The 25,128-nt window shown below is 42.7% G+C and overlaps 2 protein-coding genes and 1 pseudogene across 3 annotated transcripts; 1 reads left to right on the plus strand and 2 right to left on the minus strand.

The window, feature by feature from the left end:
* Positions 1-2,060: 2,060 nt before the first annotated feature.
* cpz (carboxypeptidase Z) lies at positions 2,061-10,513 on the minus strand. 2 transcript variants are annotated; one of them, XM_056371714.1, is made up of 13 exons: positions 10,195-10,513; positions 9,698-9,730; positions 9,037-9,088; positions 8,560-8,882; positions 8,252-8,467; positions 6,530-6,765; positions 4,681-4,842; positions 4,416-4,574; positions 4,147-4,282; positions 3,904-4,043; positions 3,504-3,603; positions 3,111-3,256; positions 2,061-2,993 (listed from the first exon to the last, which is right to left on the minus strand). In XM_056371714.1, exons 1-13 carry the CDS (start codon positions 10,394-10,396, stop codon positions 2,790-2,792), a joined length of 2,109 nt encoding a protein of 702 aa, XP_056227689.1. In that variant the 5' UTR covers positions 10,397-10,513; the 3' UTR covers positions 2,061-2,789. The 2 variants fall into 2 exon arrangements, with proteins under 2 accessions (XP_056227689.1, XP_056227690.1); XM_056371715.1 differs by having other exon boundaries at positions 6,569-6,765; positions 10,195-10,511.
* Positions 10,514-11,070: 557 nt separating this feature from the next.
* On the minus strand, positions 11,071-14,001 carry gpr78a (G protein-coupled receptor 78a). Its single transcript, XM_056372232.1, has 3 exons — positions 12,744-14,001; positions 12,417-12,530; positions 11,071-11,801 (listed from the first exon to the last, which is right to left on the minus strand). The coding sequence occupies exons 1-3, from the start codon at positions 13,415-13,417 to the stop codon at positions 11,558-11,560; spliced, it is 1,032 nt and encodes a 343-aa protein (XP_056228207.1). The 5' UTR covers positions 13,418-14,001; the 3' UTR covers positions 11,071-11,557.
* Positions 14,002-17,756: 3,755 nt separating this feature from the next.
* Positions 17,757-22,615, plus strand: LOC130167044 (uncharacterized; annotated as a pseudogene).
* The last annotated feature ends 2,513 nt before the right edge of the window (positions 22,616-25,128 follow it).

Raw genomic sequence — 25,128 nt, forward strand, 5'->3', positions numbered from 1 at the left:
TTTTATTTGCCCAGGTTTTCAGACATCAGTCTCTGAGATTTTCATTGCCAACACAATGGAGGTGAATAATACTTTATCCATGTTGTTCACAGTATAAATAAGGCACTGAAAAAATAACAGCGACATCTCTTCTCAAAAACCCTAGATGATGCAACTTATGGGCTATTTTTAAGGAAAAAGTTGTTCCAATTTAAAGTGCTTACAACTATTTGAGTTTTTTATAGTAATTTGGGTGAACTGACCCTTGAACACAGAATTTCAGCACTGAAAGGTTTTTTAATACGTTTATTTTAGATATATGGTGAAGTTCTGCTCAGTCTGTGTAACCAGTACCATGCCGATGGCCAGAAACAGGGATGTTGAGTTTCTAACCTTTAATAATCGTTGTAACCTTATCTACAGTAATGCTACACAGGACAACTTTTTAGTCAGCATTGACTGAAAAGTTGGGATTGACTATTTTTTTCAGGGCTGACAGCGATACCGACTATCGGTAATGAAGGAGACTGATAACTGATATTTGGAACCGATATGCCAACACAAAGCTTCTGCTGTATAAGTACACTAACCGTGTCATATTTATTTTTATTGGTTATCGGTTAAAAAAAAAAAAACGATAACGATAATCAGAAAGTGCTGAATATTACCACTGGGCCAATAATCGGTCGATCTCTACAGAAAAGTGTGTTAAGTATTGTGGTAGCACTCCACAAACTCAGGGTTGCTACAAAGATGTGCACAAAAGTGAAGTATTGAAAGTGTTGCCTGTTTACCCCAATCTCATGTAAAACTAGTACTCGGTTCAGGTAAATGTCAAACTTTTCACCTTTAACACAGAAAAATCCACCACAGCAGCCTCTGCTGAAGTAAGCAAAACCATCTCAGAAACCAAATTCCAACAAAAAAAGGTGTGGTGGCATTTAAATTAATTGGACAACACTATCATTTTTTGTACCATTAAGATAGGGTTATTACTTCTGTAGTGCAAGATTTCTGTGAGAATATGTTGGACTGATGCAAGGATTACTGCCATCAAACTGACTTATCCTCATACCCTCAATAGACCCTTTCCATCAGCACACACAGGTGTAACTAATAACATAGCATAATAGCATAATATTCAGCTGTGTAAGTTACATTGCACAGATATTTTGACTCACTGTTATGGCTGACTGGTATGCTTTCACCTAGATGGAACTAAGCCATTGTTAATGTTATTGGTTGTTGGAAGTCCAAATTGTTTCAGTGGGAAAATAACTACTAATACTATCCATGAACTGTTTTAAACAGGTAAATACAGCCGCTATAGGCCCACTAAATTTTGACTGACTGTCCAACTGCCTTTATAAGTTGTACTTGTATAAGAAAACAGACTACCTTACAGTTGACTGCAGAGGGGAAGACATGCTAGCAGAAACCTAGCATGGTTTGTTTGGCTATTCTCACACAAAAACTCAACAAAATAGCTACTGTTGGTCCATCTCCTCCCGTTAGAAAGGTCGGCTGCAATGTGTCAGTCAGCTACCAACATTCAATGCATTATAATGTTTTCCCACGGAGTTTCTTTGCAAAACAACTCGAAGAAACCGGTAACAATCACAACAAAGCAAACTCACCTGTTACCCTGGGATGGCGCACGGATACAGCACGCGCCCGGGCACAAGCCCTACTTAATGACAAGAAAAAGTGTTCTTCCGCAAGAAAACTTAGAAACGAGAGCTAGCAGCAGCAGGAGCAGGAGCAGCTTGACTTTTGAGAGCTACTTTTAGCTTTGACTTGAGATTAAAATTCTTCATAAGCTATAAAATCAACATTTGTAACCAAAAGCAATTCTCACTGGTAGCGTGTGTGTGTAAAAAAAAAAAAAAAAACATACATTAGTTCACGAATGAAGAGCACGAATGCCCATGACCAACTTTTACTAATTGGACTACTCACCTTTGACTTTAATTAAGTTGGCATACAATCTGTCATTACATTGTCTCTGGCGCCCTCTGGTGACCAAAGGCTACAATAGCTTCTGAAAAAGAATTTAAAGGTGTAAAAGAAGTAGACTATGGTCTATTTTAAACTTTAATAACAGATTACTTGATAATTTTTACATTTCAAATGGAAGAATATATGCCAGAAATATTTGATATTTATTATTGATGCTTGTGGAAAACAAACAAAGCAAGAATTTATACTGTTCACAATCGGCACAGTATTACTGCTAACCACAGCATAAATGTGCTGCTCAATGTCAGATGCTGTGAGTGGTCCAGGGCTTTTTCAGTGAATCACTTATGCCTTGTATAATGCATAAAATGTGACTTGAGGGAAATTACCTGTGGAATGTAATAACAAAGTGTTCAAATCTGAATGAATTTTTTTACTCAACTCATTTTATACAGCTGCCGTCCCATGTGAAATTGTAATCTATAATCACAATATTCAAATAAGTGCATACCATTATTTTTGTGATCTTCTTTACTGGGCGGACCATTGAGCATAACTCATTTACTTCCCAGTGGTTCAATTTTTACTTAAAACAATTCAGTTGCAGCTGCGAAGCAATATTGGCCAAAACTCCACTTACAGGCCATTATTAAATTTTTGCTAGGTGGAAAAAGCCTATTCACATCCTTCCAGGAAGCACTGAAATTTATTTAGGTAATGCTGATTTTCAGTGCCACAGCTCCTGCTACATAGATGGCTCTGAGAGTACCAGTGGGACTAAATGTGGCACCGTCCATCACCAGTCTCCGTCTGCAGTGGCACGCCGGGATCTTTATTGTCCCAAAATGTGTCTATACATTCCGCAGCAGCCAGTTTGGAGGTGAGATCCCAGACTGGGAGAAATAGTTCCACCACCAGGGTTTCTCTTGCCTCTCTATCCCTCCTTCACCTACGTCTGGCTCGCTGTAGCGCTCAAACTGGTTGTAGGGGTCAAATCGATCCCATGTGTCTACTGTGGGGAAGAGGTGGTCATCGATATCAGGCTCCACAGGAACCTGAATGCACAGTGGGGGAGAGGGTCAAAATGGAGAGCAGAGGTGATGAATTAATGACCATGTATATACATCAGAATTGCATTTACTGAACACCAATATGACGTCAAAGATCCAAACCTTCTCCAAGACAAAGTCAACACGTCCAGCCTTGTTCATGTGGTGAGGCAAATGAACCCTCTTGCTGACCCTGGAATAACCCTTAGCTGTGACTGTCAGGATGTGAGTACCAGGGTTCAGCAGTCGCCAGTAGTCTCCATCTTCAGCTGGAGTGAATGGTAGAAACAGAACAGGATGGCAAAGAAAACACACAGGACAGGCAGTGAAAGAAATCAAAGAGGAAGGGTATGGAAGAGCATGACAAAAGGAAAAAATCAACAAAATGTCAATTATCCAAGGTAAATTTTACAACTCATGCTTAAGAGTTATACAACACTTGTCTAAAAGTTACAGATAACAGCAATAACAATATGCCATATAAAAATATATGAATCCATATGTGATAACATTTACCTGAGGTGACATCTTTCCTTATCCCCCTGACAGAGATAGTAGCACCTTTTATCCCATTGCCGTCAACATCCTTAACTACTCCCTTAATCCCTCGATGGACCTGTTCAGAGACAGGTAGCACAGTGGATATCCATATTAGTTATGTAGTTTTATCATGGCCTTAGTAATTACACACAATGAACTGTCTATGGTTGCTACACAAGGTGCCTACTTATTATTAATATCATTTTTATCATTTCAGAACTTTCTTGTCTTGGAAATTTTTGACTTAACAAATGGCTATTACTTTACACTTTCTTCATCAATTATTTATGCCTCTACTAGCAGTTGAAATTAATAATATACTGTAAAAAAAATTGTGATTCTTTTCTCAGGTTATGAAGCCTTTCTAGTCACTTACAGACTCCAGAAAACTGAGCAGGGCTTCCTTATTCCTCTTCCACTCTGGGTAAAGCTCGGCCTCAGAGGGGAATTTGTCACAGCCGAGCTCCACAGTAATCTCCAGACAATTAGTGTGCAAGTAGTTGAAGTCTGACATGCCTGCACGACATGTACATAATGAGTTCCTCACAAGCAACGTTAGGGGAAGAAAACAGAATTTATAAATGGTTCTCTCTCTAGTTGGAAAAGTGTTGTATCTCACCACCAGCAAAACTGTACCACAGTGCCCCATTGATGATGCCCCTAGATCGGTAAAAGGAGGCTCCACACCTCTCTGTGTCATTATTTGACATGGTGGCATGGGAGTCGGCATAGGTACGAGCCAGCTGCTTGAAGACCTGAGCATGGGGACATCATTAAGCTGGGTGGACGGTGAGACGGCGAATATTACAATCCAGCTGCACAGTTAAACCAAACTTTTTCAGCGATATGTATATCCATCAATTCAACAAATCTATCCTCCCTCCCTACCTGCTCATCTGGAGTGGGTGAGAACATCCTCTCCTCCTGAGGGTGTCTAGAGAAATCGAAGGGATAGGAGACCACCAGCTCCCCTCCGTGGAGGCTGGCAGACTGGACGAAAGGCAGTGACCTGATCCACTTCATCACTGCATAGGTCTCTGGTGCCACCTATAGTCCGAAGGGGAGAATTGGATTGTTTTGGGATCCAGGCTGAAATATCTAATGCAGATACTTCTCCATGAATGCTGGTGAATAAAAACTAATGCCCTCTTACCTTTCCAAACCAGTAGGCATCAGGGATTGGAATGTGATCAATGCGATAGAACCTACTGCGGCGATTCCGGTAGAAGACAGAGGTGAGGTCCGGAAAATTACGGTTCAGGTCGATGTTCTGGGCGTTTGTCCGACCATTGGTCCAACCATTCAACAAGTGACCCTGAAAAATTTAGGTTCAAGCAGCTAGGAGCATTAGAAAGTGTCAGAAAGTGTTATATTAAGACTGGCGGTAATCATGATGATGATGATGTGTAGACATTAGAAGGAGCAGTGAATATGTGAAGACAATGTTGAGTAAATTATACGAATATTAGTCAGGAATACAAGGAGGAGCATGTTAGACTATCTTTGTTAATTCTATTGTTAACATGTAGACAAGACCATATATCCGTCATGAGAATAAGTAGAAAATGGAGTGATAAAAGGAAACCATTATTCTTAATATTAGAGGTGGGCCGAAAATGCATTTAAATATTTATGATTCATCCATTCAAACTGTTACATATTATAAACATGTATATTTTGCCATATACAGCACAAATATACAGTTTGAGGCTTTAATTTACTCTTTTATACATTAAGTATGACATGCAATTCACAGTATATAAATATATCTAAAGCTTGGCCTACATAATAAAGTTTAAATTTGATCATATTAATAAAAGGTACAATATGCTGCACACTTTCATTAATGTTTTAACCATGTATGGATTGTGAATCGCTCATGCAGCTGATGTCAGACTAAAACCCATGCATATGAAATGCCTCTCTTGAGTGTAGCTGTGTGTCCCCATTAAAGAATTCAGCTACAGATTACTCTTTAGATTGCACATTACATACATGGACTATGATGATCTTCATTGTGGACCTCACAATGTCACCTGCATGTCCCCAGAATTTTAGCAGTCCTTTGTCAAATGACTGCTACACACATTTGAGCAAACACATGATCAGTCTACAACATATAGCCTCTGCATGCAGAGTCTGTTAGAGTCTCAGTGACAAGGCCTCAGGCATCTGTGAATTAATGCTAAAAGCTGTACTGTACTGTACATTAAAGGCTGAAGAGATGGCTCTGTAGAAATCCAGCTTTCTCAGGCTTGATTCATTATCCATCACAACTGAAACAAGAAAACTGGGAAAAACTGGTCTCAGTTGTTCAGACAACAGTACACTATAATATACAACAGGATAAAAGAGCTGAGAGACTTCTACAGGGCTATTGAAGTGATGATTAGTGCTGCATTTTCTGTTTAGTAAAAATGGGATACATGCAGTTAGTTCTCCCACTGCCAACTTTGGTATGGAGATAGACAGACAGAGAGGTGGGAGGTGGAGGGCTTGAGTACTCTAACTTTCTTTCATCCGATTTGGCAACTCAGGCAGGACTGAGACATAGCAATAGTTAGTGATTCAGCAACTTTCCTAAATCATAATCTATTATTGCTTTTCTTCTGCTTACTCTTCTTGGGTAAACTGCTATCTTACTACCAAAATCATTACAGTACCACCAGTCTTGACCAGTCACTAAGGACACAAAGTACAGCCTTAGAGTGGAGCAAAGGCTGTCCCTTATCCTTCAGCATAGGATAGTAAAAGTAAGTTTTCTTTTCTAGATGTTTCAGAATGAGCAGCCTCTATATTCACAAAACTCACAACCAACCACATTGTCACAGGGTTGCTCAATGGTGTCCCATTTCACAACCCACAACCAACATTGTAAAAACCCTTTGTATTAAGAGTACCTCAGTCCTCCAACTCCACAGGTCAAGCTCAAAAGACCGAACAGACAGTGAATTGACAACGGATAATGGCAGTTTGTCTGTTTGACTGTTAACAATATTTACTTCCTGGTTGCTGAGCTCCGGGTCATTGCTATCCTCTACCTCTGAGGCGGCCAGTTCATAGCCATCGGGGTTCATGGAGACCAGAATATGGATACGGGTTGTGTTGATGATGGTCTGAATTCGCTGGTTCCCCAGAACGTACTCTGAACACAGGTACTGGGACAAGTAGATGAGCAGCTGTCGGCCCAGCACCTCGTTGCCATGCATGTTGCCCACCAGCTTGATCTCTGGCTCCACTACAGTTCACAGACAGAATCGAACATGATTAAAGCTGTATTCATTGATTTTGGCCACTTTGGGGCGATGGAACAAGCTGCAAACACAATATGATATAACAAAAAGTTGTTGTGGCTGACGTGCAGGCAAACAGCTGCCTATAAACATTTATATATAAACAGCTTTCATTTGGAGTCATGTCACTGGCCACCTAATGAATGTGTCCAATATTTACTCCCTTTTTATCTCTGTTTTGGTCTCCATCACCTGCTGGGGCTCTTGTCTGCCTATCTGGATCTTTGGGTGCTAAATATTAGCTTGGCTGCTGCTTGGTGTTGAGCAGATAAGTTGTGTCCCAATTCAGGGGCCACATCCTTCAGAGGCTGTATTTGAAGACCGATTGTGAGTATGGGCTGTCCCATTTTGAAGGCTCCTTGAATTTGGACACAGTGTATACTGTGATTAAATCAAATCAATTTAAAACAATGAGCTAAATGGCACTAAACACTTCATAGAACTGAGTAAGGTTATGATTCTGTGTGGGTTTGTCACTATGAGTGACACCTTTCACAGTAGTACTTTGATCCAAGGTTGATTTAAAAACCTCTCGTGTGGAATTTCTCCTGTTAACATATTATTGTCAAATTATCATTATAACTAAAAGCAAATACGTTTGAAACAACATGTAGCCTCTAACTCGGCATTGTTAGTACTAATGTCTTCCCATAAACCACTGTTGTTTGACTGCTTTACATTGATGTTGCATTGGGCTTCAGATGTTTCTGTTCCCTGGATGCTAAAAACTGAGCACACTGGCAAATTAACAGTGTAATTTGCAATTTGCAATACATCATTTCAGAGGCGGTAGAATCATTTGCAGTAACTCTGCAGACAACAGACAGGAGGAGCAGAGTAACAGAGTGGGTTCAAAGACCACAGCTCCCAGTAAGTCCGGTATAAACACCAGTAAAGTTTTACAGCATAAGTGGTAGATAGAAGACGAGATGAAGCTTGTCTGCGTTTATTTAGCAGGATAATGTTGTATAGACTAGCTTTGATTTCTGTTCTGGTTTCATCAGGTATTCTAATACACTATTTTAAGTACTGACAGTCTGTGTGATCAGCTCAGATCTACAGAATCTTATTACAGAAACATCCAGTGAAGGAAGAAAAATGTACTAGAATTCAAATATGTCTGTTTCTAGATAGAGTCATATTCTCATATTCTTGTTAGAGTCATATGGTCATTTTTGAGACTGTAGCTACTCTGCTGTTGTAATTGTGGATTGTATGAAAAGGTTTTTCTCATACAGGTTTTCTTCAGAAACTACAACAATAAAATGCGATGGTTTGACTATGTGATGGTAATATGTCAATGCGTCTTCGCAGATGGAAAATGAAGATGACAAATTTTGCATATGATATGAATGACACAACAAAGGTGAAGTGAATGGAGAGTTATAAGAATAACGTAATCAGAAGGCTACACTGCAGTTTCTTACTCACGTAGCTCATGCTGTCCAGGGTTGTTGGTGAACTCAATAACCAGCAGATCCCTGCCCTCGCTGCTGCGTCCGATGCTGTACACATGAGAGATATGGGAGCACTTGGCTGCTGTTCTCTTCAGTAAGCTGTACATCTGGGCATTGGAGGTGTAGGTGAACTGGATGATGGTGCTGGGTTCTTCAGGAGAGAGGCCAGACATTGCCAGCTCTTGTCTGGCTGGAGGAGGGATACCAGGATTTAGGGTACTAGAGAAGAGTACTACGTTTGTTTCACCGTCCAAACAGTACAAAAGACAGTGGGACGCTTACCTTTCATCCCTGCCAGTGGGTCAAAGCAGCCCTCTTGGTCGCTGGCAAAGAAGCGGTCACAGTCGAGAAAGTAGGGCCAGGCCATTTCGATGGCCTCAAAGGAATGGATACAGTCCTTCCTCAGAGCCTCGCATGTGCTGCGGCATGGTTTGATCATCTTGTCATCCTGGCAGGGCGAGGCGAGCACCGAGCAGCCTACGAGACGTATCTCAGGGGAGCACTCCCCATTGAGCAGGCCATGGATGACACTCAGGAGGAGGTACTCTGCCCCTGATTCAGCCTCCAAACGACTCCGGTGGCCAAGGATGTTTGGGTATATGGTTCTAGAGCGGCAGCGTTTTGAAAGCAGCTTTTAAACATGATGCTCACAGTCAGATGTCAAGAACTTATGAAGAAAACTTAAAATGCTTGTATGGTTAATGTTTTGAGCTGGTGCTGATCTACTCGCCCACATTAGTACCAACCTCTATGACCTACCTGGAGTATTCCATATCATTGCAGTAGCCCAGGTTCAGCTCTGTACAGGTAGCTGTGGGGAGAGAGGCGGCATGGGAAGCTGGTAACTCAACTTTTGAAAAAGGTGTGTTTGCTTAGTTAATAGTTTACTAAGTAAATCACAGCTCTTCTGTCGTTGTTGTAAGGGTACTGCTGGGTCTAGGACATTTTTTATAAATAGCTCAATGTCTTTAGGGCTGGTGCTTAAAAATGTGTATCGGTCACATCTGTAAGAGTAGTGGTAGAAACACTATCATGTATTACAAAACTACTGAACCTAACTGATGTAGCACCTGATGTTTCAAAATGGAAAAACAGCCAGTGTGGGATTTTTGAAGCTCTATAAACTCTGCCGCTCTGCCGACTGAGCTCAAGGGCTGCAGCTGCGATTCCCCTCAGACTGACTATATGGAGAGGAGACCTGTTTCATCTTGCAGCAGCACTTGGTATTTCAAACACTTTCCAGCCCTGAAAGTCAGGTTGTGGCCTTAAAAATTCAACTAAAGGTCCATTTCAAGTGGACAGCCAAGGCCTGATGTAACAGTTTAGACAGATGTGACCACATTTTATACTAATATGCCATCATAAATGCGATTTATTGCAGGCAATCAAAGTTGCATGAGGGTCCAGTTAATCCACCTACGTTTTTCATCATGTACGCTGTTGCTGCATCTTCCTGTGAAAGAGAACGAGCCACACAGTTAACTTCAGGAAACATGAAAACATTGGTGGGCCACAAATAAAACGCTAGGAGGCGACAACTTCAAAAGCAACACACAACCCACAGCCACCGGGGCTCTGCTGACTGTAATCACCGTTTATGACAAACGCTGATGTGGTTCGGAAAAAACAGCAGGTGACGGTGTGTCTACACCATGAAGTAGACGAGCCTACTAGACTGTAGACCCCGCTAATATTTACACCAGAGTGCGTGTTGTGCAGTCACAGGGCTGCGTAACAGCTCTGTGAACTGTTTATGGTATAGTAACCGGAAGTATTCCCTTCTTTTAGTCTAAAATTTCCACATTATCCTTTCAGATGTAGTCATACTTTAGGTTGTGTAGCCTATACACGTCAGCCAGCATGCTCTGGCTTCGCCATATTAGAATGAGACAGTTGTTTAAGCTGAAGTGATCTTACCTAGAAACTCGTCCCCCGGCGCACAGCTCTGCTGCGGGGCGCACCAACAACTTTTCGTCAAGGAAAGAAACAGCACCAGAAGTCCTAAATGCATGTTGGAGTGCAGTGAGCTGCTTGTCATCGGCCGTGTGTGATGTGGCAGAGTGTGTTTAAAGCTGCAACTTTTCCGTTCTCTTGGCTGGATGATAATTACCACCCGCATCACGGAAACCTCCTTCCTTTGTCTGCGCAGAGCATCCCTGACCCGAAAAAAGTGCGGCGCGCCAGGATTATGGCTCACTGCTGTGCGTTACGAGCGAGCGCCGATCATATTTCACTGCGCAGGGCTGTGTGTGTGTGTGTGTGTGTGTGTGTGAGGGAACACGAGGAAGAAACGTGGCTTGTGGGGGTGGGAGTGAGGGAAGTTCATGCCTGTACTGTTTGACAGGGCTGCAGAGCTGTACACCAATTAAAAGCAAGAATAAATTCCTGCACCATTAGTGTGTCTGTGAAACTTCATCAGCCGCCATCTCATAGCTTTTGTATTCTTAAAATAATCATATATTATTAGGCTTTCACAGGGGCTATGTCTATAGCAATGTTTCCCAACATAGGGGTCAGGACCTCACAGAGGGTCCCAAGATGAATCTGAAGGGTCAACATACGATTAAAGGAACAGTAAAGAAGAAATTGTTTTGTTGTAATTTTTGTTTTTTTAAATCTCCAATTAGATTTGTTTGAACAGTTTCAGCACATACACATTAAGATCATAATGTGATTAAAGCAAAATATGTGGGAACCACTACTATAACACAGCTACATTTCAAACATCTAACAGTATCACAACATTTGCACATATGTAATGATGTTCTACTCAGATAGTGGACTTATACTGTGTCTGTGGCAGTGGAGTTTATTATCTAATCTGTGTTTTTGCTATTACATTGTACTTTACGTGTTAAAAATGGCACTCATTAACACAAACTTTCACATTTTTCCAGTTTTGGACTGACCCAGGAAGACCACTCCCTGGCAAATTCAAGATTTCTTTAAACATACATTTACATTTATGATAATAATAGTGCTGTGGGTTTCATGTGGTGTATCCTTGGCATTGCCTCAGCAGGCAAACTGATGGGCCCTGTGGAAACTGTCTGTAGAGTCCGAACAAGCCTTTGGCACACATCAGAGGCCAGAGAGTGTACAGTTCTCCCAGTGGACAACACAGTGTCTTACACAGTCACATGGTCAGGTCCTCTGTTAAAGTGTCCTTGAGCAAGGCACTGACTGCTTTCCATCTGCAGGGCATGTGCTTTTTACAGGCCCTGACCTCTGACCTTCCTGCAGAAGGGTGTTGAATGATTTAAACATTAGCACATGGAGCTCAGGTAATCCTGGCCATGCAGTTGTCCTCCATGGTGTCCAGTGTGCTGCTTGTGCTGTGGGCAGACAGTGAGTGCTGATTCTTCCCCAGAACCCGGCTGATAACACTGACCAGGACCTTCCGGTACTGCAGCCGCAGCAGACAGTAGACGAATGGGTCACTGGAAGCCTTGGCGTAGGACAGACATTTGGTGGCAATGCCCAAATACCGAGGGATGTGCACGGAGGGCGACAACTCCACCAATCTGCAGGAGGAATACAAGCAGAAGACGTTAATCGTGGTGATCCTGATGTACTGAACACGGAAATCCACTTCTCTCATGCCATCAACAAAAACCACCATGTAAGTATTTCACAATTATGACTCAAAATTTCATCATTTTGACATAGCATATCATAACTTTCCATGATTCTGCAAAAACACTTGGTAGACATTTTTTCAAGTGGAGCAGTGGGCCTCTACAGTGAGACTGTTCTCCATGAAGAACACCTGCATAAATCATTTCAACAAGGGCCCTAAAACGACATGTGACAAGGCCTCTGGACTTTGACATGGGAGAATGGTGTTCATTCAAAACTGACAGTCGACATTATTGTATTAAAATCTTGTGTTGGAGAGGTGTTGATTCAACTTTAGAACCAAGTATTACAGAGCTCTTGTACTGAATTACATTCTGGTTTTCATGATACTGTGTCTAGCCTCCATCAGGAGTTATCCCACAAAAACACATGGTCCATATAAACCCATTATTATATCATAAACACACCAGATACAGGGAATATGATCAGGGCCATTATTGTAAGAGCATCTGAAGACAGACAAGGAAGTTAACCAACAGTGAGCCACAGCAGGGTGTTACCTTGTTATAACATAGGGTGAAAAGCAGAGGATGAAGGAGCCAATGAAGATGCAAATTTTTTTAGTGGCGCGTTGCCTCCTCTTCTTCTGTTGTGCTAGACATCTCTCCTTCACACTGACAGACACAGAGAAAGATCAATTCATGTCTGACCCCACAGACAACATAATAACAATTTAGATCATTAGCATCACAAAACAGGTTTTGTATAGCCTTTAAAATAAGGGAAAAATGTTCTCCATTGAAACGAGTCAAACAGACCTGGAAACACAAACAACTCAGACTCTTGAGGTCTCTTGGACTGAAAGTTTAATCTCCAGTTTACTTTACCTGGGGTGAATATCGACCAGCAGAAGCAGAGTCTGCACTGTGATGACATCTATCCTCTTGCAGTGGGACCTGGCCACTCTCAGAACTTTCATGTAGGCGAAGCACAGGACGAGGAGGCAGAGAGCAAAGCTGCTGAGGTGAAACAGCACCGTGAAGGTCGCGTAGACGGGCAACTGCGACATTTCCTCCCCGTCCAGGTGAACGGTGCACGACGCGTAAGTGTGGCTGTATCCTCCCCAGTCCATCAGCAGCTGGGTCAGAGAGAAGGTGAGAGAGTGCAGCCACGAGTATGCCACGATCAGAAAGGCATCTCTGTAGCGCATCTTGCTGGAGTAACTCAGGGGAAACACCACCGCTATCCACCTGTCCATGCTCAGCGCGGCCATGCTCAACATGGTGTTAATGGTGAGGAAAGTCTCTGCAAAACTGACGCCTTTACAGAAAGAGTCCCCGAAGGGCTTTGCGCTTTTGGCCACCCCGAGAAAAGTGGAGGGCATGTTGATACCGGCGAGGAGGATGTTGGAGAAGGAGAGGTTCAGGACGAAGAGTCCGGGCACATGGGATCTTAACTCGGTGCTCTGGGTGAAACATAGCAGCACTGACACATTTGTCAACAACGAGACGACAGCTATCACCACAATGGACACTTCCAGTAGGAACTCCGGGATGCTCATCTCTCGAGGCTCGGCTTTAGCGGCAGTTGTGGGGACGATACTGTGGAGAGTCCGCCATGCTCTCTGCTCGTGCCCCCCAGCAGCTGTGAAAGATGCTCATTCTCCGGGCGCACATGCCAGAAGCGCGCTTGTGAGCACGAGACACGCGGAGAGAACTGTCCAGTGCTGAAATTCCCAAACAAACCTCGCTGTCAGTGGCATGGGTTACTTTTTAAACCCAATAAATGTCCCTGCATTTACATTAATGATGGTGTTCTTTCTCCCCTCCGGTGTAAAATGACTGTTGTTTAGTCCAAAGTGAAAAGCTGTGGAAATGATGACTTCAGGTTCCCAAGTGCTCTCACTCTCTCTGTTTACTCTCGGTCATGCGCACTATCCAGCGCCTCCTCTCTCGTTGGCAATGCCGTGCGCCCTGCACGTGCAGTCGGTAACTGGCTCATGTGACGCTTGAGCAATATTCATGCATGCAGTTAATATCAAACATGGGGGTGTCATGGTGTTTGCACACAAATTCCACTTTTCCGCCCAAAAAGATGTGTTGTGTTTTTGCACAGATGACCAGTGTAATAGCCGGAGAAAGGGACTGTATGTGGCACTGCTTAAAATCTGACAAATATTATTAATTTGTGGTGTGTATATGCATTTGTGTACGTAGGCCATTTACTATTTTTATCCAATATTTGTATCAATAAAAATAGTATGTTTCCTTTAAACGCCTTGCAGTGGATCAACATTTGAGCATATAAGCACAGTTAAGCTTTGATCACAGTGACAGATTTAGGCCTCCCTTCCGAAACATCAGGTGAAGCTCGCACACACACATACACACGCAGAATCACTTGTCTCCATAGCAACACCAAATCTCTCGTGGCTTCATCACTCTTTGATTTGAACTTGGTATTCTTTAGCACTGATTTGCGTTTATCTCCCCTCAAATGCCCAAAAGAAACCATTTGCCACAGCATGTTCATTTCATTGCTCTTGAAAATATCAGACACTGAGTTAAACATAATCTACATTACAAATGCAGGTGTGAAGATAGGGAAGGACAGGGGGAAGTGTGAGAGGAGGGATGGAACCCCAGGCTGAGAGAAAAAATGGATTAAGGGGGAGGAAGAACATGTGCAGGAGGGAAGGATGGGGAAAAGGATGATGGTATTAACCTACACTTTACCTTTCCAGAATGTCTTACATGTAGCTACTGTCAGCTTATTAATGCATCCACTAAACTATTATTCTAACATAACATTAAGGGGAAAAATCACCTTCACAAGCTGGTCGAAATGATATTGCAGTGATTATTGGTGAATCTGTGGGTGTGTTTCTGTGGAAGATTTAAAATGCCTAAATAAAAACAAATCCAACAAAGAAACTAAGTAAATAATTCAATGAAAAATATACGTCAAAAAGACAATTATTTAGCTTTTTTATTATGACAAGAAATTCTGTGATTGAACAGTTGATTTTTTTTTTTTTCATTTTGGCATCGACAAAGTGTTTCCATCTCAAAAGAGGAAAAGCTTCCTCTCACCTGCTCCCGGCAAGAAACCCAGTGATGGCAGAGAAAACAAAATACAAATAGTTCCTTTAAAGACAAAAGCTAAATAATTGTCTTTTTAGCAGGGTTTGGGTTAAAATGACTACATTGTTAAGGTCATATTGTAGTTTCTTGGTCACTAGATGACATTCTCACTTAAATGTAAATAAACAAATACACATGCTCATCCTGTCATTCCAGTATTTCACTTTATTTCTTTGTTTGATTTGTTTTCATTTTGACATTTGAAATCTTCCGAAGTTTTCACGTCTGTAAGCATGAGTGTGCTTGTGTGTGCAAACACGTGGGCAGCTCTTCCCTCAGTGTGTACACATTATATATGTTAGTCTATGGGCATGGAGGTGGGCTGTGTTGCTTGTCTTCTTTAGCTCCCCAGATGTTTTTTAATCCCTTCTATCCTCAAATGCATCACCTGTATTCAAACATCAGCGGGTTCTTAGAAGATATATGCAGTAATACACCCAATAGTATGGTTTTTTTTTTTTTGTAATCCTGCTATCCGCAGTGGAACTGCTGTCCTTGAGCATGTTAACTTAATGACTCTATTGCCGTGAAGGAAAAAGAAAGAGAAAGAGAAAAAAGAGGAAGAGGGGGAATGAGAAATCACCCCTCAGCCAGAAGGAACCCTCTTAGTGGTCACGTGTTTCTTCTGGGTTCCCGGGCTAGAGAGGCTATTATGCAAGCAACAGAATGCTGATGGCAGCAGCACTTAAGACGTCCCGTTAGCAGGCGAGGGGTCCATCCGACTTCCCCCTAAGTCACTGCCTCTGGCTCTATGACTCTGTGTATATGCTTTGAGTGTATGTGCCGTTACGTAACAGCGCAGTTCCCACAGTCGGCAACACAATATGGAGCTCTCTCACCACCTTAAGTTCGCCTTTATTCCTCTCCCTTTGAGCTAGAAAGTGATGTTACTCTGTCCAACGGTCTGTGCAACCATCTGTCCTTCCATCTCTTCATCCCCACTGCTGTACGCAACTCAGCCTCAGTCCTTGGTTCCCTGCAGGTGAATTTTGTCTTTTTTAAACACAAAGCCACATTTGAATACATGATTACTCCAACAGTCTGCACCCCTGGGAAGCAGCTCTCTAGTAAAACTAAAGGCTCTTAGTGACTGAGGGAAAAGAATTACACCTCTTTGGCAGCAGTGACCCCGATCTGTCTGTTTGATTCAGTTCAGTCCTACACTTGAAAGAACCTAAAGGCAAGGCATTTTGTCGAGGTGATGGTAGCACGACCCTGCAGTGTAATACCTGTTCAGCGATGACGGTGATATGATGAGAGGAGAATAAGAGATTTGATCAAAGACACGAGAAGATGATGGAAGGAAGAGAAAGAATGGTAACAAACGTCATGGCTGAGAGTTTCTGGAGCGTGGGAGTGCGGGTGTATAAATAGGTCTCCGCACAGAAACGCTAACTCACACAGACGCTCACATGTCCGGACACACACACAGAGACTCCCTTTCATCCATGCTCTCTGTCACTCTCCCTGCCTCTCTCTCCCGCTTTATCTCACTCTCAGTCACGTGCTAATAATATGGGAACCTGACTGAGGAATGAGTCTGTGCAAGTGTTTATGCTTGTAAAGGTGGGAGACACCCTTTTCTCCCTTTTTGATTACAATATAAAACAACATCTCTCTTACTGGAGTATAACTACATCCCAAAGCATTAAGAAGAGAACATGGCTGACAAAGGGCTCACAGGCCGTCACATGGATCAGACCAAATCCAAGGCCAGCTTTTCACTCTTAGCATGCACAGTGCAATAGAAATACTGTATGTATATATATAATAATATAAATACCATTAATATTCATCTTATTCATTCATCTTTGGTTTTTAGATATATTTTTAGATATTATTATAGAGTTTTATTTGTTGTGGCTTTTTATCTACTCCAGGTAACACACCTCATACCACCCCACGCCAAATACCCCGAACTAATCCTTTAAAATAATGGATTTTCTATGTTTGAGAAAAAAGTATTTGGGGTAGGCCTAATGTAACATATAACATAGGTCTAGTCGTCTTTAGACATTTTAATGTGGAAAAGTTACATATTATAATTTTAAACAGTTCAGGATAATGTGCTCAATCTGGCCTCATATTTGAGAGACTTTGCATTGTGCTTTTTTGCAACCAGATGTTTTTGCGTTTTCCCAGTATTTGTCTGTTTTATGCAAGATGGTGCTGTATGAGAGATGAGCTCCTTGTCAACAAGCTTCAGTAGTAGGAAAATATGAATACGAATCCCAACGGAGTACTTGTTAGTTTGGTGTTTATGTAGGAGTCATTGTAACCTGAGTGAGTGAACGAAAGACTGAGTGACCCAATGTTCCAACGGTCATTCATACTCAATCTTCCAGACCTATAAATATTTGGGAACAGATTGAGATTTATTGAAAATACAGATGTCTCAGCAGCGTTTCGACTGCCTGACTACCTTCCCCTTTGGAGTAGATCAGAGAATATTGACAACATTTTACTCCTCTTTTAATTTAAGTATTTTATCTGTTTTATTTATTCACTGGTTTACACCCCTTTGCCAAAAGGACAAGAATGGACTTCAAGGTGTTGTTAATGTCACTTCAGAAATTTTTGCAAAACACAATGATCCCTTGCACAGCTGGATACAAGTCCCATCAATGATCCCACAGGTCTTCTCTGACCACTTCAAACTGATGGCATCGGGACTTTATTTTATGTTGTTTGCATGTAAAACAAACAGATCAAACAGATTTAAAGCTATTAGACCTGTGAACACCCACAGTGTGAGAAATGGTGTCTGGTACCTTGTGTATAGTTTGATAAATGGCCTTGCACTTTTTCACATAATGCTCAGCTATCGCCTGGTCACTGCAATTCATTTGAAATTAACTGAGTTGAATTGGTCTTGTTTGACTCCACTACTGCAATCTGATCAAATTTGTACTGATATATTTCTCTGCACCAAACTGTTAACATGAAATCCCCAGACAGGAAACAGAATGATGGCCCAACCAACCAAGAGACATCAACCTTATCCTATCACTTGTGGGAAAAAGAACTGCATTGGCATTAAGTAAAAACAGTGTTGTTATTGTTTCTGCAATGTTCAAATTGTCACACCGAGCCAGATATTTATTCCAGATGTCTCACTTTCTGCTTTTAAAATTTGAAAAGCAAGATTTGTGATATTGTATCCTAAAAAGCTGCATTATTTTGTTACCTGCGAAAGAGTTATATGACCAACTGCTGCTGCAAGACATCAGCTATGATACTCTTCAGAGAGGTGATGAAACTACAGTGTAAAGAGTCAGCAAGCAAATGAAAACCTTACTGACAAAAAGCTGAATAATCAAAACAAGAGGAACCTTTTCCAGCTATAGTAAAACAGTGGTTTCCATGTGTGAGCCAGCATTACCCACAGAACTCCTGCCAGCACGGGCACAGCAGGCATTACTCTCATTAAGAGACTTAGCCAGCTCTACAGCTACAGTGTGAGGCAATTACTGTTTCTTCAAACACTGAGTAAACTGCACGGGCAGGAGGGATGATTAAGACTGGTTACACACCCACACACAATCCACAAACTTTACCAACACATACACATACAATAATGCACACACACACACACACACACACACACACACACGCAGGCAGAGGTCACAAGAAAGATGAGGAAATGCAACTGAATTATTCAAAATCCCAAGAAATGCCTGTGTAAGAAAGAGGGAAGAGGCTGCAAACTCGATTTGCAAAGAAAGAGAGAAATAGAGACAGAGACAGAGAGAGAGAGAGAGAGAGAGAGTGAGAGAGAGGAGGAGAGAGAGGAGGAGAGAGCATGAGTCAGCAGTCTGCCAGAAAGAGGGAGTTGAGACAGAGGAAAGGCTCACAGGATTTTGCTATCACTGGAGCCCTGACAAAAGAATTTCTGGGCTCAGTTCACTGTGTGACTGTGTGTGCATCTGTCTCATTTCCTCGGCAGTGTGTGTCTATGAGGCCGTCCAGTTCAGTTTGGAATTTGTGTAAAACCATAAAACCACAGCAAAGCACTGACTTCAATCTGGATTGAAAGAGTTCTGCTCAACAGTTTTCCTCAGGGCCTGACAAAAAAACTGTAATCTCAAAGGAACAGTTCAACATTTTGGGAAACACAGTCACTCACTTCTTTGCCAAGAGTTTGATGAGAAGATTAATAGGCTACCACTCTCATGCACTAAGTATTGAGGTTCAGCTAGCAGACAGTTAGCCCAACCTAGCATAAAAACTGGGAACAAGGTGGAGAGCTATGCTAACTCTGCCCAAGGTTTTAAAATATATCTACCTACCAATCCCTAAACTCTCTATTTAATCTGAACAAAAACAAAAACAGTTGTAATCGATAAAATGTGTCAAATGAGGACGTGAAAACTGTGTCACAGTGTGAAAGGAGTTGCTCGTAGTAATGAACCAACACAAAATTGTCTCCTGAACCATATGTCACCGCCCTCAGTTGCCAGTATTTTCAGGTTTAAATCATGTTAAGAGTTAGCATCATGTGTTTGCAGATGTATTTTTTTAACTTTACACAGGGCCAGGCTAGCTGCTTCCTGGTATGCTAAGTTAAGCTAACTGTCTCATTGCCTATGCAGGAAGTGAATATACAGAAGTGGTATCCATCTTTTTGTCTAGCTCATGGGAAGAAAGTAAATTAGTGTATTAGTGAATTAACTATTTTCCAAAACTGTTCCTTTAAACCTTTTGAGGTTTCTTTTGACAATTTTGAGGATTTGGCTTCAGCTGCTAAATGCTACATCATGATCACTTTAACTGAAAACAGCTGGAACTGATAGCCTACAATGTGAGTGGTGAGACTGAAGTAAAACAGTAAAGTTGAGAGCTGGAAAACCAAAACAATGAGCTGACAATCTTCATAAAGTTGCATAGAAATGAGGGGAACTGCAGTTGGGTGATAAGTAACAGTATGGAGTCATCACTAGGAATGGTTCCTTTCACATATAGTCATGTGATTACCAACAGGAGTTGGTAAAGTTCAGCCAACAGCTCAGATGTCTAATGCTACAACTCCTTTTCCTGCAATAACTCTGAGCTCACAGAATATTTCTGAAAAAAATACAATTTTAAACAAATCCCTTATGACGGATCGTCAAACATATTCACACCCAGATATATTAAATCAGAAGTTTTAGCACTTGAGGGATAGAAGCCACAAAAAGAGACACTGGAGACTCGATTTAGTTTTGAGGAAGAAAAGCAGAATAAGGAGGTGTGAACGGGTATAGATGAGGCGTGGAAGATAAAAACTAAAAGCAGACAAAGAAAGATGAGACACACGTAGAGGGGCTGGAAACGTGAGTAAGAAAAACTTTTAGCTCCTGTGTTGGCAGGTAGTGTTTGCTGGAAAAAAGAATAAGTCAAACACTGTTTTCAAATCTTTTGTATAATCACCCCTTTCTTTCTTTGTTTGGATGGATGATGAGGACAAAGAGCGAGAGAAAGACAAAACAAGAGAGGGGTCATCCATTGTCTCACTTCAGTCCAATAAAAACTTTGAAATCACTGTGAAGAGACAAAGTATTTCCAGAGAAAAACAAGATTCACATGGAATGACTGGAATTTCAGCCCCCCCAGTAAATCTTCAAAAACTGCAAGGCCATTGGAAAACAGAAATATTTAAACAGAAATAAACAGTCTATTAAGTTAGCTGGTATAAGCACATGCATAGACAACCTACAGCTTTGCACCTGAACGTAACATAAACTCATTTATTATGTTTGTGGAGGAGGCAGAGCACAGATTCCAGGAAACTACACAACAACATCAACAACACATGGATCTACTTAGCTCTTCACCAGCGATCTGAAAGATACCGCTGCACGTCAAGGTACCAGCGATTACCTCAACACGTGGCTCTCAGCTGTGGACAAGTCAGGACTTCCTGGGAAGTTCAAGGCCTGGATCTATCAGCATGGCATCCTGCCTCGTCTCCTCTGGCCGCTGCTGATGTACGAATTCCCAATGACCATGGTGGAGGGTTTCGAGAGGAAGATCAGCTCATCCCTGCGCAGGTGGCTGGGCCTGCCACGAAGCCTAAGCAGCATTGCTTTGTTTGGGCATAATACCAAGCTGCAGTTCCCTTTCAGCAGTCTGGCAGAGGAGTTCAAGGTTTCCCGGGCCAGAGAAGTCCTGCTCTACAGAGATTCTGCTGACGGAAAAGTATCTTCAGCAGGTGTGGAGGTCAGAACAGGAAGGAAGTGGCGTGCCCAGGATGCAGTAGAGCGAGCAGAGGCGAGGCTGCGGCACAGCACCCTGGTGGGAACCGTGGTTACTGGTCGGGCTGGGCTGGGTAGCAACCCAAAACCAAGCTACAGCAGAGCCAGAGGAAAGGAAAGGCGAAAGCTTATCCAGGAGGAGGTGCGCGCCGAGGTGGAGGAGGCTCGCTTCAACAGAGTGGTGGGCATGAGCAAGCAGGGGGCCTGGACCAAGTGGGAGCACATAGCTGGCCGCAAGATCACCTGGACCGAACTCTGGAAGGCGGAGCCACACCAGTTTAAGTTCTTGGTCCAATCAGTCTACAATGTCCTCCCAAGCCCTGCTAACCTGTTCACCTGGGGCCTGATAGACTAACCTGTGTGCCAGCTTTGTCAGAAAAGAGGTATCACTAGAACACATCCTCAGCTGTTGCTCAAAGGCCTGGGGAGATGGCAGGTATCGTTGGCGCCACGACCAGGTCCTGCGGGCAATAGCAGACACCATCTGCACTGGCATCAACACCAGCAAGCGGCAACACCCAACCAAGAGCACAATTGCCTTTGTCCGAGCAGGGGAGAAACCTCAACCCTCCAAGAAGACTCAGGGGGTCTGCTCACAGCAAGGGACTGGCAGCTCCTGGTTGACCTAGGGAGGCAGTTGCGATTCCCAGACATCATCGTAGCCACGACACTCCGACCAGACATGGTCTTGATGTCTGGAGCCAGCAAGCAGGTGGTGCTCCTTGAGCTAACTGTCCCCTGGGAGGACAGAATGGAGGAAGCTCAGGAGAGGAAGAGGGCAAAGTATGCAGATCTTGTGGCTGAATGCCGGAGGATGGGTGGAAGGCCCGCTGCGAGCCTATTGAGGTGGGCTGCAGGGGTTTTGCAGGCAAGTCTTTACACTGGGTCCTGGGGCTCCTTGGGATTTGTGGACTGCACAGGCGAAGAGCCATCAAAAACATCCTGGAAGCGTCTGAAAAAGCTTCACGTTGGCTCTGGTTGAAGAGGGGGGAGGCGTGGTGTAGTGCGCTACCTGGACACAAGTCGGGGGACTGATCACCCCCGGCTGGGTCGCCCGGGTGAGGGTGTCTGACTAAGACCCGAAACACCCTGTGATCCCGGGAGCGTCACTGATGATGTGGCCAGGTTGCACCTTGAGGTGTATTACAGTACAGATTTTTCCAGGTTTAATTGTCCAGTTGTGGAGACATTGCCTCTATTATACTGTACACTAAGGCTGTGTGCATGTGTATGTGTATGTGTATGTGTGTGTGTGTGTGTGTGTGTGTGTGTGTGTTAGATTAAAAGACATATTATTCTGTTTTCTCTTCATACATTCAGTTGCTCAGTAGTTCTGGTCAGTGAGGCTGTGAGTCATTCAGTGAGAATTGGATGCCAGACAGATGGAAGTAGTTTTTTTTTTTTTTTTTTTTTTTTTTTAATTGAGTCCAATCTGTCTACAGTTCTGCTGCTACCAGATGCCCCAGTCTGCAGCCTGTGATTACAAACTTTCTACAGCTCACAACTTCACTCTGAACTGAGTCTATCTGACTTGCCTGAGATTTGATTGTTGCCTCTTTCTGTTTTGATATATCTTCTTGGACCATATCCCGCTCTTAGTTACTCACTCCCTTGACCATATGAGAACACGCACACACGTGCACACACACACACACACACACACACACACACACACACACACACACACACACACACACACACACACACACACACACACACACACACACACACACAATTTAAAACCAGGCAGACTTTCTTTACAGATCACCATCTCAATATTTGTATCCCTTAATAGCAGATGCTTCCACTCCATGTTAATTTATGTGGTAGATAACGTGTATGTGTGTGTGTATGCGTGTGTGTGTCTGTGTTTGTTTTCAAGCATCACAGAGATGATGCAGATTAGCATCCATTAAGCGCTGCTGATGGCACTCAGAATGTCATCGGGCGCTAAGGTCAATGATGACTCACAGTTTGACATTACATGGGGCATGATGATTGGGCCTTCCTATAAATGTCTGTCATACTTTATCGCTCTCTTTCTCTCTGAATGATAAAGAAAGCATCATCACCGTTTCCCCTGGGACTCGTGACGGGAGCTAAAGGTCCATTATTCCCTATGGTTGTCTCTCCCAGAGCACTAAGGTCACTGGACCCTATAACCTGGCTGCTTCTCAGCTGGAGAGTGCTGGAAGATGGGAGCAAAGTGTGGGAGGATACTTCCAGTGTTACTAGAATAGAAAATATGAATGAAAGACAAGGGCAGGGAAAATTAAAAGAGGTGATATGAAAAATGGATTTGAATGCTTCCTTTTTTCCTGTACGACATGCGCAACAAAGAAAACTAATTTGTCTGACCGAGAACATCGTTCGACTGAGGATGTTCCAAAGAAAATGATCTAACCAAAGCTCTTTCAGGAGAATTTCAACAATAAACAGAAACATCAGTGGTAAAAATCATCTGCAACACACATTACAACAAGACTTTCCTAAGCAGCAGTGAAGCTTTGGATAGAGACACACTACGCACTTGTGAATACAGTCTCCATGATAATCCTGCATGCAGCCCCAGATGCCCTCTACTTTAACTTCAAAATGATCCAGTCAGAAACCACAGCTATATATAGACTGCTGAGCATATACAGTAGTCTTATAATCTGAATCTGAGCAGTTGCCAAGTCAAGAGGACATTTTTATACCCAACACACCCTCTACTGGCCTGTTCGGGAATCATAAATTCTTTTTAATTTAAACCAGACTTGACACGGTGTGGCCTCTAGATGGTGATACAGTCATTGGTCCACGGGCTTGAACAGGGGCTCAACTCATTCACAGTGTAAACACGAAGGCCTTACGAGAGACTCATTGTATACACTGCACTTCAGATTTATCTTTAATTTTAGCATAAATCTAAATGTAGCTTAATATTTTTAGCAAAAGTGAAAGATGTTTTGATCCAGTGAGAGCTCAGTGACACAGTTTTGTCTGTATAAGGACAAACAGCTGTGTCCTCTGCTTGCTCTGCTCAAGTAGTGTGGTGCTCTGCCATGACAATATGTCTTGGCAGGACCAGAAAACAGCACAAGCACTCAAAAACTGGGTCAGCGAGACATGCACACACACGCAGACGCACACACACACACACACACACACACACACACACACACACACACACACACACACACACACACACACACACACACACACACACAAACACACTCATTGTGGCTGAGACTCAAAAGAGCATGTTAAAGGAAGCCTGTGATACGATGGTAATTGGTTCACTGTGGTGGTCTCTCATTATTCTCTCAACACATTTTCCCCTTTTTTCCCAATCCATGTCCCGTCAGCTTGTCTTTTTTTTTCTTCCTTTCTTCTGTTTCTGTCTTCCAGTGTCGCAGCCAATAGTAACATGGCACAGTTGGTTTTTTCTAACAAGCAGAAAGGATTGTCTGTCTGGGTTCAGTTTATGAGCTGTGCCCAGACGAGGTTGCAGCTTTTTCTAAAGGTAATGTCATCATGGGTGGGGACAACTTTCTGTACAAATAAAGGCTGGCACTGTCCTAAGACAACATCATGTCAGGCCACCAAGAACAGAGTTTGTTCAAGTCAACTGTGTGTAATTGAATTTAACTTAATTTTACTGCAGATGCTGCCAAGCTGAGTTTTGTCATTCGTTTGAGACTGCATCTGGATTATCTAAAGCACCAGCTCAGCAGCCCCTCGAGGATTCTCTGTCCTTAACTTCAAGGTTCAGAAAATGTTATGCATGAGGATTTCCATTACCAAAACAGGAGAGGATAAAAGTGACTTTTCCAGTAACAGGACTTTGCTCTGTGTGTGTGTGTGTGTGTGTGTGTGTGTGTGTGTACTAGGTTTCGGCTTAGGTTTGTTTA

The sequence above is a fragment of the Seriola aureovittata genome, chromosome 3 (assembly GCF_021018895.1).
Source record: "Seriola aureovittata isolate HTS-2021-v1 ecotype China chromosome 3, ASM2101889v1, whole genome shotgun sequence".
Classification (NCBI taxonomy): Eukaryota; Metazoa; Chordata; class Actinopteri; order Carangiformes; family Carangidae; genus Seriola; species Seriola aureovittata.

Bases quoted from the DNA above. Each gene is read 5' to 3' on its own strand.
- cpz (XM_056371714.1), bottom strand. From the start codon at position 10,396: ATGCGGGTGGTAATTATCATCCAGCCAAGAGAACGGAAAAGTTGCAGC. The intron at 4,283-4,415 runs GTAGGGAGGGAG...CCCCATGCTCAG, and splicing joins CACCCACTCCAGATGAGCAG to GTCTTCAAGCAGCTGGCTCG. The intron at 4,044-4,146 runs GTGAGATACAAC...CATGTCGTGCAG, and splicing joins GTGGTACAGTTTTGCTGGTG to GCATGTCAGACTTCAACTAC.
- gpr78a (XM_056372232.1), bottom strand. From the start codon at position 13,417: ATGAGCATCCCGGAGTTCCTACTGGAAGTGTCCATTGTGGTGATAGCT. The intron at 12,531-12,743 runs GTAAAGTAAACT...TGTGTCTGTCAG, and splicing joins CTGGTCGATATTCACCCCAG to TGTGAAGGAGAGATGTCTAG. The intron at 11,802-12,416 runs GTAACACCCTGC...TTCCTCCTGCAG, and splicing joins TCACCCTATGTTATAACAAG to ATTGGTGGAGTTGTCGCCCT.